Genomic DNA, 15,787 nt, shown 5'->3' with positions numbered 1-15,787 from the left:
TTATAACCAGAGTGGAAACAGAAAGTCTGGAACAATAAAATGTTTCCACTGACCTATAAAAATATATATTGATCTTTTTTACTTGTCACCTTATTGTAACTCAGGACTTTTGTCCATGTCTGGATCCTTTAGGAATGAGGACTCTTTTTTCCAGTGATCTGATTGGTCAGTGGTCGGAGTGTTGATCCTCTGAAGTTAACCTGCACCGGAGCAGGGGTCCGTTTCACAAAGCAGGTTTAGTGAAAACTCAGAGTTTGTTAACCCTGAAATGAGGGAAACTCTGAGTTTTCCGTTTCAAAAAGGGAGGTAACTCAAACCAGAGAAAGAGGGATAACTCTAGCCTGTTTCACAGAGAGGGGTAACGTAAGCTCTCGGTCAGTTACCGTAGCAACAGACTCTATGAATCTAACCTGGTCGGGACCAGGTTTTTCTCAATCAACCTCGAGTTTCTCTCAGTCTCCGCCCTCTTTCAGAGCCACACACTCCATTTGATTTCCTCATTCATTCAGGCAGCAGGCGAGTTTTGGCGTAGCCTAGTTCTGCCGTCTGTCATTTAAAAAAATCATTTAAAAAATCAGAGTCAGTATATTAGAAGTCCATTAGGCACAGTAGGTGGCGACTTTTTCACTAACATGGCATGTCCTTTTGATAACGATCCCGTGGATGAAGGTGCAGCATCACTGCGCAGAGAATTAAATATTCGTTGAGAGATGGTTATCAGACCGCGCATAGATGTTCTAGCATTTCCAGACAATTATCTTTTTGAGCGGTACCGTTTCACGTCACAGTCCATCATCTACATACACAACATTACCAATCGTAGTCATGCTCTCACATCCCAGCAGATATTGTGTGTTGCGCTGCGTTTCTTTGCAAACGGAAGTTTTTTGTACAATGTCGGAGCCAGCCACTGGCCTTCCTATAGTCTGGCTTATGGCCAGCTCCTCTGCCTCCGTTAGAGGCGGCGGTGCTGGACCACCACCCGTTTTACGGGCATCTGCCTTCTTTCTGTTGGCTGAGTAGAAGTCTGTGTTAGTTTAAATAGGATTAATTATTTAACAGAACATGATGTAGATGAGAAGACATTTATGTGTGTGAAACCAGCATTATGTTGGGGATAAAACAACTGCACAGTCAAACAGCCACTTAATATTTACTTTACAATGTAAAAAATGATCAAAATGAGGTTCCCCCATGAGATTATGCCGAGGTCTCACCTGTTTGAACAATGTTTTTATATTTTATCCTAAACTGCTGCCAAGTGCGCTTCTCCCTCGCGGGATTGGACCTAAATGAAATAAATTAATAGGCGACCAATCAAGCAGTTTTCCTCTGTAATATTATTGTGATTGTAAAGGACTACATTTAAACTTACGCATTGACCCGAGCAGCAATGTTCTCCCACGCCGTCTCCCTCTCTTTTGCAGGTGCAGCGGTGTTGCACTTCTTTTTGAAAACATGTTCAAACTCGCCGTATTATCGCATTAAGATGTCTAGTTCTAGTGGGGCGAAAAACGCAGCCCTCCTCTTCCCCGTTGCCATGGTGACTCGTTGAATCGGGGCTCCATCGATGCTGGCTTTTTATAGTTGTGGTGCACGCGCTTAACTCCAAGTGAAACTACTCCGAGTTTATTAAACTGACTCAAATCAGCTGTTCTGGAACTGGAAACTCAGAGTTTCTTATCTCAGAGTAGATCAACTCAGAGTTCAGGATTAGACTCAGAGTTTGTTGAACCTGCTTTGTGAAACAGACCCCAGGTCAGCTGTTCAGCATCAGTTACCATGGTGATGAACCAGCATCATTGAGTTAAACCTGAAGTTACCTCACTAACCCCAAACCTGCTTCGTAGTACAGACCTCTGAAATCAACCAAACTCAAATCTTAGAAAACCAAATCAAATAAAGAGCTGTTTTATTATTTTTGTTTTCTATTTTTCTGTTATTCAGCCCTTTTATTTAATTGTCTCCTTGGGTTTTATTGCATGTAAAGCACTTTGTAAACATTGTTTTAAGAAAGTAGCGACACAAATATATTTGTCAAAACACAACAAGATTTATTTGATGAACTTCAGATTCAGCTGTTTCTCACAGCCAGAGCTGCAAAAATTAGTCAATTAATTGAATAATCGATCAGCAGAAAATTAACAATTAATAATCGTTTTAATTTTTAAGCACAAATTTCCTGGTTTTAGCTTCTCAGATGTGGAGATTTAATGCTTTTCTTTGTCTTACAGACAAACTTTTTTTAGTGTTGTGGACTTTTATTCACACAAAATGAGATATTAAAGATGCCACCTTTGACTCTGTGAAATTAGACTGAGCATTTTACAAAATGTTCAAATTTTAGATACAAAACTATGTACTGATTAATCAATTAATCATAATGGTTATTTGCAGCTCTACATGCACATCCAGACACATAAAAACATTTCTGTTCCTCAATTGCCTATACAGTATCAGTGTCTCCCCTACCATTGCCTTAGAGAGGCGGCCCACCCCCTCTTAAAGACTCAATGAGACAATACCGTTTGTATCGATATAGTTTGATGTCATGTTAAAATACATAACCCATTTCTTCAGTAAAGCCGTGCTAGTGTTTGCATCTCTCCTCAACCCCTCTCCCACTTGCTCACAAGTTCTCCTGCAATAAGAGGGTGACACAGTGCCAGTCCAGGCAGAAAGCGAGGCTGTCGGTTTCAGCAACATCAGCTCAGATAATAGTGAATAAATTGTCCAAATGAATATCAGCAGCAACATGTGTTACTAAGCACAAGCCGTGAATTCACATGCAGTTGGTTGGCGTTGTTCTGTTTATTGGTAGGTAATGATAACATTGGTGTTACTTGTGAATGGAGCCACGCTAGCTAACTAGCTTGTAGCTAACTAGCCCGGGTTGCCAAATGGCTCCCATCTGCAAGTAAAACACAGACAGGTGTTTTACTGTTTTATTGGACTGTTTCTCTTCACACTGACTTCCTGTCTTAAGTATGCCGTCTGTGGCACAGCTTGAGGCTGCTGATAGGCTAGTTTTCCTTGCACAAAACCTGTAAGATATGTATAGTACTACATAGGAGGAAATACTTTGTCTGGTAAAGAACCTTAGTCAAAAACTGAACTACTTTGTCAGAGCAAGTAGGCCTGTTGTTCTGTTTACATTTTAATTATTATTTGCACAGCTGTGTATTTTGTTTAGTAGGAGAAGAGAACCTGTAATTGTACTCTATTTTAATCAGTCTGTTATTGTTCTTTAAAACAACTAAAAGAGCATTTTCAGAGATAGGCCTTTTTTTTTTAATTAAATATAGGCCCACCCTCATCCAGCCCAGGCCCCCACCAACCTCCTACCGTGGCACACCATCCCCCCAAAGCAGTCAACCTAGGGGACACACTGAATATGATTTTTAAAAAATCAATTAAATGAACAAGAACACAAATAAGAGGAAAAACAACAAACTGACCATATAGGCCAGCGGACATTTACTGTTAATATATGTGTTAAAATTATTTGGTAAAACTCTCCCAACATATTTAAAAACCTTTGTCACAACTTGACATTTCAGTAAACTTTCAGCCAGTGGTGGTTTTCTCTCTGGGAGCTTTTGAGTTTCACTTTGAGTGTTGGATGACCTCTGAACTTCCAAATAGTCCTCTAACAGACTGAGCTATCTGGTCTGAGAAAATAACTTCTTTTTTAGAGCTTTTTTAAATGTGTATGTATTTGACTGACAAACTGTCAGTCATGTGGAAATTATGTCGGGTTTAGAAACTGTATTTATAACCAGTGAGAGATCATGTTGGTACTAAATTGCATGAGAAAGTTTATCTAACAAGAGGAGACTCTCCCTCCTACAGAGAACACAGAGACACTGAGGAACCAAACCTGCCAGGCCAGACTCCAAACCCAGGATACAGAGGCTGAGTGAATGTGGTGTTGAAGGTGTGGAGGTGGATCAGTGTGTCAGAGGAGACAATGTAGAAGGACAGAGTGCCAGCAGGACCGTCCACATACACTGCTACTCTGTTAGAGACAGAGGAGGAGGAGGAGGAGGAGGAAGAGGAGGAGGAGTAGGAGGAGGAGGGGATGGATGTTCCTCTGTTATTGTGCCAGGCACAATACCCACCATCAGAGCACTCCAGACACCAGGACTGATTATTCCCTCCAAACCTGCAGTCATTACTGCGTCCTCTCTTGCTGATTAAACTGTCACTCACTGATATATACACTCCTCCTCTCCACTCAACCTCCCAGTAACAGTGACCAGTCAGACCATTTCTACACAGCAGCTGAGGCCAGTGATCAAATCTGTCTGGATGATCAGGATATGACTGATCCTCCTCCACATATGTGACCTTGCTGTTGTTGTCAGACAGTTTGAGTTTTCTGTTTACTGTGTTTGGATCCAGTGTGAGTTCACAGAAATCTGATGGAGAGAACAAGACACAATATAGCTGCAGTTATTGATCTATCATCCTCAGCAGGATGTGAATGACTGATGTCACAGTTTGAAGTTTGCTTTGTTTTCATGAATTAAATGAAAAACACACTTACACTTCCTCAGACCTGGTGTCAACCATCGGACTCCAGCAGGCTGCAGCCTGAAAGGAGGAGGGGGGTCAGAGAAGCACGTTCTCTTTCAGCATTCAAACGTGGATGTTACATCGCTCTAGTCTACTGTTTTATTATTCTGTTCAAATGTGGGGTTGGGCTTTGATAAACTTTTATCCAATCTGAATCCAGTATCCCAATCCCTCTGAAACCCTGATCTAATCTAATTAGGTTTAACTTTCAACATTCACAGGAAACTTCAGTTTAAATTGCAAAAAGGCAAAGATTCAGTTGAGATCTGTGATCAGCTCTGACAGAGAAAATGTTTCCAGCTCTTCCTCCTCTATCAGACACTGTCTCTCCATACCTGAGAGTGTCCAGTCTCCAGTGTGGATCCTCCAGTAAGGCAGACAGCTTCTTCTCTCCTGAGTCTCCTGGATGATTGTAGCTCACATCCAGCTCTCTCAGATGGGAGGGGTTGGAGCTCAGAGCTGAGGCCAGAGAAGCGCAGCCTTCCTCTGTGATCAGACATCCTGACAGGCTGCAAACACACAAAACAACACACATGTCAGACAGTCTGAGAGTACTGCTATGTGCTGCTGCTGTGTGTCAGATACAACAACAAACTGTCTTCAAACTAACTAACCACTATTGGATACATCTGGATGCTAACACCTTTAGTCACTTTCTTATGACTGTAGCTTTTGGCCAGGAAAAGATGTCGTCAGGTGGCCTCCAACTTTCCTTTGACATCTCAACCCTGAACCACAACATCCTCCAGTTGGCAGGTTGGCAGTGATGGCCAGCCACTGCCCATCTTCTCCTGGCTCACAGCTCAACTCCTCCTGCCTGTTCCAGAGCCAACAAGAGGCTCTTTCCACAGCTGTCTTCCTCTCTCTTCCTGATATTCCCAGAACTGTGAGCATCTTCCACACGGATGTGTCAGGAAACCCCTGCAGCCAACCTCAACTGGAAATAGCCAGGCCTGCCACCCTTTGTCCCTGCATTGTTGGACCAGGTCCTTGCACTTGGTAGCTTTCCTCTCCGAGGCCTCTTTGCATCCGTCTTCCTATGGGGCCGTCAGTTCAATCAGGATGATCCCTTTTGCCTCCTCAGACCATATGATCATGTCAGGCCTCAGGGATGTTTGGAAGACCTGGGGAAAGTGTAGTTTTCTTCCCAGGTCCACCCTCATCTCAAACGATTGTGCCACCTGCAGGAGACTCTTCTTGGTCTTCTTGGAGGAGGGTGCTCAGGACACATGATCTTCCGCTTTGGCAGGTCCCACTTTGTTCAGCCTCCTTGTGATTCAAGGTCCACGGCTCTTGACCTTCGCCCTTCCTCCTCCAGATGTCGGACCTTGGCTTGGATCATGTATCTCCTCTACTTTGGGTCTTCTTTCCCCATAGCTTGAAGTGGGTGTTTCCGAGTCCTTGTCTCCCCAATCATGGGTTCCTGATGATGACCTTTAACTTCGGCATGCTTTCTGCTTGTGCCACTGATGTGTCAACTGCCCACTTGCATCGTGATCTTGTGGTGAAGCCTGCACCACTTTTCATCACTGGAGTCTCTGGGCATTATCACAGCCCTGCACTTTGATACCTTAAACTCTTTGACCACTGATGATAGGGGTAGCTGTAACTATCCTGACCTGATGTATATCCCTACTGGTGAAGCTTGGCAGAATTCTGACCATGCTGGAAAAACCAGGCCTTGAACTTTCCTGGTATGCCTGATCCCTCTATCTTTCTCAGCCATTCATCTGCCTGTTTCTCTGTTCTGGATACATTGTTTCTGTCAGTGAGAGAGACATAATACCACTTCCCTAGGCATTTTATTGGGTTTTCCTAAATTGATGGTATGACCTCCCCCTGGACTTGAAGCTGGAACTTGCTGGTCACTTGCTGGTCCCATTTGTGATCACCATGCTTCTTGACTTCCTTGGTTTGAACTTCATTCTTGCCCACATACTCAAGTGCCTTCAGAATCCATATTGCCACTGCAGTGTTTCCTCGAAATTATGAGCGCTGCTGCTAAAATTTCAGATGATCATTAATATCAATGGACTACTAATAATTTTCACTCTCACACTGTGTGAGTACAATGGCTGGCACCCACGAACAGAGCAGCCCAAATGATGAGCATGAAACCAGCATCCTTGAGGCTGTTTGGACATACAGATGAACATTAATATGTTTAAAATTGAACTCTGAACCACCATTGACACCAAAATTGATGACTTCACTGCCAAGTTTAGAGAGGAGTTTACTTAGTTTCACAAAGAGACAACCTCCGGTATCTGAGCGCTCCAAGCAGCAAATAGAGCACATGAGGGCACTGTGAAGGAGCTGGAGGCTGCTGCCTCTGGTGTCTCTGATACTATCACTTCACTGGAGCAGAACGTTAGCCTACTGACTGCTCACTGAGTCCAAGGCCAGCGGAGGGCGAGAGGCCCTCAGATTTCATCATTTGAGTACACTTTTTCCCCATAAAAGAGGAGATTCCATGCTGACTTTGCTAGGATACACAAGCCCTTCACTTCAAGGGGCGACCCTTTTATATACTCCTGAACTCTGTCTCAAATCACATACTTCTGTTAGTACACTTTCATGTAGTACACTGTTTACACTATGTACTTACTGGCGTAGTGCGCGAATTTTGACAAGGTAGTGTTGTCTCAAATCAAACACAGCCATTGTGCACTTACCGGAAATGACGATCGCAAATTAGCATTAGCTAGCGTTCGCATTCGCGTTATTGTTCACACTACCAAATCATTACAGACTGCTAAATTAACCCAAAAAAACATACTGATGGCTTATATCCGACAACAGTATAGTGGTGCTTAGTGCTAAAAAACACATGTATAACTTACATTTGTATAATGTGGTGATGTTCACCACAGTTACAATGTACCCAGCCCCCATTTCCAGTTTGAAAAGTGGTCCCTCCCCTTCCGCTACGTAGCCAAGATGGCGACCATTGGGACGAGAAGTGTCCATAGTTCCACACTCAACTTTTTGACCGTTTTGAGTGCACCATCCGGGTACTCACAGTGTACTGCATTTTTCCATACTTCTCAGTGTGAATGCACTTATGCACTCAAAAGTGTAAGTACAAAAGTATGCGATTTGAGAACTGGACTTTACCCTGGCTGTCTCCAATCTAAGGGCATATTACAGCGAAATAAAGTGACTGCTCCAGGTGAACCATGCTGACATAAAGTATGGCCTTTGATACCTCGCTCAACTGTGGCTGATCCATGATGGTAAGAAACACATCTTCAAGTCTGCTGACGAGGCTGCGAGATAAGTTAATCTTCATGTGAAAAAATAACACTTCAGACTTAACCTCATGTAAACTGGATTGGCCAGTAAATTCTGCATAGCACTGAGTGACTTTGGTTTCACTTGCTTAACCCCCGGGAGCTTGTTTTCTGGTTTAGTTAGTATTTTCTCCCTTTTAAGCGAGACTTAGTTATTTCTCTTCAGATACTATATGGTCCTGCTCAAGCTGTCATTTCCTTAGAAACATTCTGCCAATTATCAGTGGTGACATTCTCTCCAACAAAAAAATTGTGGCTTTAATTTCCACTGAAAATATCAAATTGTTAGACCTAAATATCACACCAAATGTATCATATTTTACTTTATGGGAAACCCTAAAAGTATATCTTATTATATCTTTCTCAGCCATAAAAGATTACAAGTTTAAAGACTTAACGAACTGTGTCAATCCATATCAGACAGGCTGTCACAAGAATTTTTCATCTGCTTTTGCAAGCTGAGTTTCATGAATTTTCTACCGATCAATTAGAGAAATTACTCATGTGGGCTACATTCAAAATATACAGAGTGACAAAAGTAGTAATCTCCTTGCCCACCAGATTGGTAAAATAAAGGCATCCCAATTAATCCCAGCAATCAGAACCTCCTCAGGGGAGGTCACAGTAAATCAGGGACAGATTAACAACAGATTCAAGGAGTTTTACTCCTTATATTCCTCAGCATCAGCCAAGGACCCAAATTTATTTGACATTTTTTTCAAAGTTTGCAGATCCCTAGTATTGACCAGGATAATTGGGAGGAGCTGGAAAGGAATATAATTTCTCAAGAGATATCTGCTGCAATCTCTTCTCTTTATAGTGGTAAGACCCCAGGACCATACAGTCAACCAATCGAATTTTATAAGACATTCTCTAAGGTCCTCACCCCTTTCCTGTCATAGGTATTTGCAGAGTCACTCGAATGTGAACGATTACCAATCAGCCTTTATCAAGTGTCAATATCACTGCTGTTGAAAAAGGATAAAGATTGCCTTGATTGCAGCTCTTACCACCCAATTTCCCTTCTAAAATTGGATTTTAAAATATTAGCTAAGATTTTAACCAAACATATTGAAACCTCCCTCCAGCTGATACTTTAATTATTAGAAACATGTATTCTACTTAATTTTTGCACTCAGTTGCTTTGGATTCGGTCGGAACTTTATCAAAAGGGGTAAGCATGCTTTATGTATCTCGCGCAGCTACTGTACACACCAACAACACTTCTTCAGCTTCTGTCTTGTCACATAGAGCAGTGTTTCCCCTTGGTTCAGTGCTTTTAGGTGGTGGGGGATGGTGCTGTCCGGGGTGGGGGGATTGTTGTTGTGAGTGGTTAGTGACTAAGGGTGATTGGGCTTTTGCTATTAGAGCCCTAACACTATGGAACTTGCTGCCTACTGAACTTAGACACACTAGGTCTCTAGCTTCTTTTAAATCTGTTCTTAAAACTTTTCTCTTTGTTAAAGCCTTTGGAAATGTCTGATATATGTTTTTATTTAAGTGGTCTTATTCATTTTATTGTCTTTATTTTCTCTGAGCTCATGTCTGTTGGCTTTATTCTCATTTAATCTGACTTGCTTGGTTTAATTTCCCTTTTTTACAGCACTTTGTATCACTGTTAAGAAAAGTGCTAGATAAATAATTTATTCTTTTAAATTGCCTGACACGCCACCATTCAGACACTGGGTTAGAGATCTGCTGATGTCTTTGGGTTTAGAAAAGATCAGATATGCACAAATGTAATGCCAGCCACTAGGGATCTCTCAATCAAAACAATAACAAAAGATGGAATGTGATGATGGTGTGAAGTAACGTTGGATCATGGGAGTTGTCTTCATTGTTAAACAACCAGCTTCTCCGGGCTAAGATTACTCCAGTGTTCATTGTTCAGCATGTTTTTAACGGGAGCCGAATTACCCACAGAGGTCTCCTCCTCTCCAAAACAAACGGACCCGATGATTACAGGCAAAGACACTGAATAGAGCAGTTTCACCTAAAAAAAAAAAGTGTTTCTCCGACAATGTTTGGTGAGCACTGGACATCCGTTAGGGGCGGTTAGCTGAGCTGCTGCTAATGCTGCCAACATTTGCCCAGTTTATTTCTCTGAGAACTTAAAATCCAGACATCCGACGACTAAAATCCTTCATCCGGCTAAAAGATATAGTTGAAAACAACCACAATTTATCATGAAAATGTGACTTGAAACTGAATAAAAGTACAATTATAGCAGTTTCTGTTGAACAACCGTAATGCTGATGTATTATCTTGTATGTGTGTAAGTTACTCTTTGGTAGACGCAATTGTAGCGGACAAACACAATGCTGATGCATGCATCTTGTGCGCTAATACTCTTTGGTAGAGGGTATGATGCCATTGACAGGCGACCAAATGAAACGGTCCGTTACCTTGATTAAAATTACAGATTTCTCTGGGTTTGGAAATGGTTGGAAACATTTAGTATAATGTAAGTACACAACTCAACAACATATATAACATAGGTCTAGTCATTTTTAGACATTTTATTGCGGAATAGTTACATATTATAGTTTGATGGGTTATTCCGAACATTTCTTTTAGATCTGGGACCTCTATTAAGTTTATTTTGTGAAGACTGATTTTCAACCAATTCTTTCCCATGGTTTTCATGTAAGACTTGTTTCTGTTTTTTCCCTCTCCCTCTCTTTTTAGCCATGTATTGTCTATTTGTGTCCCCTGAATGTATACTTGTGCTTTACCATATTTTTTAGCTTGTCTTTTTGCATCTCTTTGACTGTATTCATTTGTGTGTCTGTATAACTGACCGGTTATGTAATGATCGATGGACCAGAATTTTTCATGTTCTATTTGTGTTCTAACCAACTGTGTTCTAACTACAAAACCAATAAAAACAGTTAAATGATGAATTCCTACCTGAGAGTTTCTAGTGGACAGTGTGAACTCTCCAGTCCAGGAGACAGCAGCTTCACTCCTGAATCCTGAAGGTTGTTGTTACTCAGATCAAGCTCTCTCAGATTACAGGACTGGGAGCTGAGAACTGAGGACAGAGCTGCACAGCTTCTCTCCGAGAGGTTACAGCCATTCAGCCTGAAGAGGAAATAAAAAGGGGAAAAAAGTAATTTATTTTCCTGTCCTGTTAATAAGATAGTAGCATATTTAAATAATAATGCATATATCTAACTATCTGGGTACTTACAGAGCTCTGTTGGAGGCTTTGACCACTGGCAGCAGCCTCAGAAGAGCCTCCTCTGAAGCAGAGTATTTCTTCAAGTCAAACACATCCAGATCATTTTCTGATGACAGTAAGATGAAGACCAGAGCTGACCACTGAGCAGGAGAAAGCTCATATATGGACAGACTTCCTGATCTCAGGGACTGTTGGATCTCCTCCACTAGAGAACAATCATTCAGTTCATTCAGACAGTAGAACAGATTGATGCTTCTCTCTGCAGACAGATTCTTACTGATCTTCTCCTTGATGTACTTGACTGTTTCCTGATTGCTCTGTGAGCTACTTCCTGTCTGTGTCAGCAGACCTCGTAGGAGAGTTTGATTGGTTTGCAATGAAAGACCCAAGAGGAAGCGGAGGAACAAGTCCAGGTGTCCGTTTGGACTCTGTAAGGCCTCGTCCACAGCACTCTGGTAGAGATGTGTCATTTCAGATTCTTGTTTAGTTTCAGACTTCTCAGATGTTCTTGGTTCCTCTGACAGCAGATTGACTTCAGACTTGATGAATGTCAGATGGACATGAAGAGCAGCCAGAAACTCCTGAACGCTCAGATGGACGAAGCAGAACACCTTGTCCTGGTACAAACCGCTCTCCTCTTTAAAGATCTGTGTGAACACTCCTGAGTACACTGAGGCTGCTCTGATATCGATGCCACACTCTGTCAGATCTGATTCATAGAAGATCAGGTTGCCTTTCTGCAGCTGCTCAAAAGCCAGTTTTCCCAGAGACTCAATCATCTTTCTGCTCTTTGGACTCCAGTGTGGATCTGTCTCAGCTCCTCCATCATACTTGACATTCTTCAGTTTGGACTGAACCACCAGGAAGTGGATGTACATCTCAGTCAGGGTCTTGGGCAGCTCTCTTCCCTCCCTGCTTTTCAACATATCCTCCAGAACTGTAGTAGTGATCCAGCAGAAGACTGGGATGTGGCACATGATGCGGAGGCTTCGTGATGTCTTGATGTGGGAGATGATTGTGTTGGCCTGCTTCTTATCTGTGAATCTCTTCCTGAAGTACTCCTCCTTCTGTGGGTCAGTGAACCCTCTGACCTCTGTCACCATGTCAACACACTTAGGTGGGATCTGATTGGCTGCTGCAGGTCGTGTGGTTATCCAGAGGCGAGCAGAGGGAAGCAGTTTCCCCCTGATGAGGTTTGTTAGCAGCACATCTACTGAGGTGGACTCTGTAACATCAGTCAGGATCTCATTGTTGTGGAAGTCCAGAGGAAGTCGACACTCATCTAGACCGTCAAAGATGAACACAACCTGGAACTCTTCAAACCTGCAGATTCCTGCTTCTTTGGTTTCAGTAAAGAAGTGATGAACAAGTTCCACCAAGCTGTACTTTTTCTCTTTCAGCACATTCAGCTCTCTGAAAGTGAATGGAAAAGTGAACTGTATGTCCTGGTTGGCTTTGTCTTCAGCCCAGTCTAGAGTGAACTTCTGTGTTAAGACTGTTTTCCCAATGCCAGCCACTCCCCTTGTCATCACTGTTCTGATTGGTTCATCTCTTCCAGGTGAGGCTTTAAAGATGTCTTCATGTCTGATTGTTGTTTCTGGTCTGTCTGGTTTCCTGGATGCTGTTTCAATCTGTCTGACCTCATGTTCATCATTGACCTCTGCAGACCCTCCCTCTGTGATGTAGAGCTCTGTGTAGATCTCATTCAGAAGGGTTGGGTTTCCTGCTTTAGCGATCCCCTCAAACACACACTGGAATTTCTTCTTCAGATTAGACTTAAGTTCATGTTGACCAACAGGAGCAGGAGTTTCTGAATGACCACACAAGAAATATGATCAACAATTATTGATAATTAAAAAAAATGACAATTTACAGAATGTATATGTGAACATATTTCTTCCATCTCTTGAGACATCAGTAAATGCCTCATTTATCCAGCATGTTAAATCTGTATAGAAATCCTCTTACTGTTCTGCAGACGGTCAGCCAGCTCCTCCTGCTTCATTCTCCTCAAGAAGTGCAGTGTGATCTTCAGAAATGCCTCTCTGTTGCTCCTCCTCTGCTCTTCCTCCTCACCATCCAAGAGCTCATCCTCCTCCCTCTGACCCTCTAAGCATTCTAGGTAATCTGAACTCAGAACCTTCTGCATCTTCTTCAGCTCGTTCTTCACAAAAGTGACAATGTTCTCCTCCAGCAGCTGGAACAGAATACTATATGAATGACACAATCAAACTAAAATCATGAAGCAAACATAAGCTCTATGTTGGACAGACTGACAATCCACTGGTCTACAAAGTGCAGCATGGAGATGATTCTGAACAGAATAGATGTCAAAGTAGTTTGTATATGTACAGACCATAAATATGGAGTCCAAGAGTGTTTGATGCTGCTGGGCAGACTGACCACTGGGAACCTCTGAGCTCTCCTGGTCCACTCTGTGGAGGAATCATGAAGAATGAGCTCACAGACAAACACAAGCTAAAGCTCCATCAAGTGATATTTGGATGTGAACAGACTTTACTAGTCCTGCTGATCCCACTGAGAATCAACAGCTCAGTCTATTTGTAGCTTTCAGCTCAATGTTTTGCTCCATCAGTCAGTTAATTTAGTCCCAACAGCTCTCACTAACCCTTGAGAAAGAATAGAGTTATAGAATAATATTGTATGCTCCTGTTCTATGGTTAAATATGCTGTTCCACATGGATCACATCTTGGGCCTCTTTTGTTCTGTTTGTACATGTTGCCACTTGGTCACATCTTAACAAAATACAATATAAATGATAATATAGACAAATCTACCTCCCTTTAACAGCCAATGACTCTCCCAGCTCTTGATACTGGTGAAATGCTTGGCAGAAGTCTATCATTGGATGTTTCATAACTTTTTACATTTTAATGCCAATAAGACACATATGTTGCTTGTTGGAATCTTTCCATTAATCTGGATGGCTGCACAGAACCATACAGTCAAGAATTTGGGAATAGTCTTTTTTTATCCCTGCCTTCCTGCCTAACCTTTGAGCCACATATCAGACTGTTCTTGCCCAAATCTATTCTTCCATTTAGACAATATAAGCAGGATCCATCCTGTTTTACCCATTTCACATATAGAAATCCCTGTACATGCTTTTATTACATCCAAAATTGAATATTGCAACATACATTTTTCTGGCCTATTCATGACAGCAACAAGAGGTCATCTGTTGATCCAAATGGCAACTGGTAGGGTCCTCACTAGATCCAAGAAACTTGATCACATTTCTCCTATCCTGATGTCTTTGCATTGGCTACAGTACAGGCTAGGCAGCTAAAGCCAGTGAGTGATTGCATAAGAATGGTTTTACTGGGCAGCTCCTAGTGTGAATGTGTTTGACTGTGTGAGTGTGAATGCTGCTCAGAGACGTTCGTCTGAGTCAGTAATGGTTTAAAAATGGGATATCTGATAAGAGTCTGATCAAAACACATCATTTGTTTATGTTATCAGTTTGAAATCCTCACCTATGATCATCAGAGTGGCATCCATCTTTGAAGTTATAAGGATGATCTAGAGACCGATCACTCTTCATAGACACACAGCTGGGTTCAGGTTTGTCCAGCTCCCTCCTGATGGAAACACCAGATCAATTCTGCTCAGCAACCAGGACACAGTGACACACTCTATCTGTTAGTGATTTAATACACCAAATGTAGACAACACAGTAGTATCCAGGTAGTTTTGTATGAATTCACTGTTAAACTTAAACATGATTAACTGTATGAGTGGACCTATATTCAGTGCAGTGTGCAGCACCTGGAGGGGTGAAGGTGATGCTCAGCCAGGGACACAGATGCATGAACTCCTTAAATCTCAGCTCGTGGTAAATGAATGTTGGGGTTCTTATCCTCTAAGGCTTCTCCTTGATCTACTGTCTTGGATTGTATCTCATTTAAATGTCACTTTGGACAAAAACAATGAATAAATGTAAATAAAATATTTTGTTTAGTCTTTATTAAATGTGCTCTGATGTTGAGCAGCTGTCTGGATATTTCTCCGTATTCTGCAGGCATTTCTGTTGACATTCCTTCAGTCTGTTAGTAATACTAATAGTTCTCCTGCAGTTGTTTGATGTGGCTAACACACTGCTTCCTTTAGCTCATCCTGCCAGTGACTAATATTAACAGTGTACTCTGAAACTAATGAGAACCCAAGCTGACCACAGCTGCTGGTCTCTGAGAGGGAAACCACCAACTTTTAATGAGCTTACAGGAGCTGAGTGATACTCAAGAGAGATTTTGGGTGGACAGTCATTTTAATACAGCATAGTCAAAAAAAAGGTTGCGGGTGTGTTTGTTTGAGGTCACTCAGCATGCTCACTATGTGGTGAAACCAGTGGTTGCACCATTTTTTTAATCATTGCGAAAGTATAATGATGTTTTAATGATGTATAATGATTTTTTGTTCTTCGAAACGATCTTGAAATTAATCTGAAACTGTTGTCATAGCAACAAGACCTTAAACCAAAACCTGCTATAGTTCATCTTACCGAGATATTTTAGTCTGAGCAACACAACACACACAGAGCTTTGAGTGTGAATAATGATGGTGGAGAACAGTGATGGACAGTTAGAGATCCTCATCTCACCTCTGAGCTTTGGTCTGGCTGTCATGTTCCCCACACAGAGAGCTTTTAGAGGGAGGGACTCCCTCCTCTCTGTCCTCACACTGATCCATGCTTCTGAAGTCACATCCACA

At 42.0% G+C, this 15,787-nt stretch overlaps 2 protein-coding genes across 2 annotated transcripts in view; both read right to left on the bottom strand.

The window, feature by feature from the left end:
- Positions 1-15,787, bottom strand: part of LOC122981346 (nuclear factor 7, ovary-like) — a 504,535-nt gene that overhangs the window by 191,547 nt on the left and 297,201 nt on the right. The window lies entirely within an intron of this gene.
- Positions 3,390-14,888, bottom strand: LOC122980483 (NLR family CARD domain-containing protein 3-like). The gene is made up of 9 exons (XM_044348534.1): positions 14,821-14,888; positions 14,554-14,658; positions 13,412-13,490; positions 13,024-13,252; positions 11,065-12,865; positions 10,782-10,955; positions 4,914-5,087; positions 4,550-4,596; positions 3,390-4,421 (listed from the first exon to the last, which is right to left on the bottom strand). Exons 1-9 carry the CDS (start codon positions 14,886-14,888, stop codon positions 3,847-3,849), a joined length of 3,252 nt encoding a protein of 1,083 aa, XP_044204469.1. The 3' UTR covers positions 3,390-3,846.

This window comes from Thunnus albacares, chromosome 4, assembly GCF_914725855.1.
Source record: "Thunnus albacares chromosome 4, fThuAlb1.1, whole genome shotgun sequence".
Classification (NCBI taxonomy): domain Eukaryota; kingdom Metazoa; phylum Chordata; class Actinopteri; order Scombriformes; family Scombridae; genus Thunnus; species Thunnus albacares.
The sequence above is the reverse complement of the archived record's forward strand: the minus strand, read 5'-3'. Positions and strand labels throughout refer to the sequence as shown.

Bases quoted from the DNA above. Each gene is read 5' to 3' on its own strand.
- LOC122980483 (XM_044348534.1), bottom strand. From the start codon at position 14,888: ATGCATCTGTGTCCCTGGCTGAGCATCACCTTCACCCCTCCAGGTGCT. The intron at 12,866-13,023 runs GTAAGAGGATTT...GTGGTCATTCAG, and splicing joins GGCTGACCGTCTGCAGAACA to AAACTCCTGCTCCTGTTGGT. The intron at 4,422-4,549 runs GTAAGTGTGTTT...TCTCTCCATCAG, and splicing joins GACACCAGGTCTGAGGAAGT to ATTTCTGTGAACTCACACTG.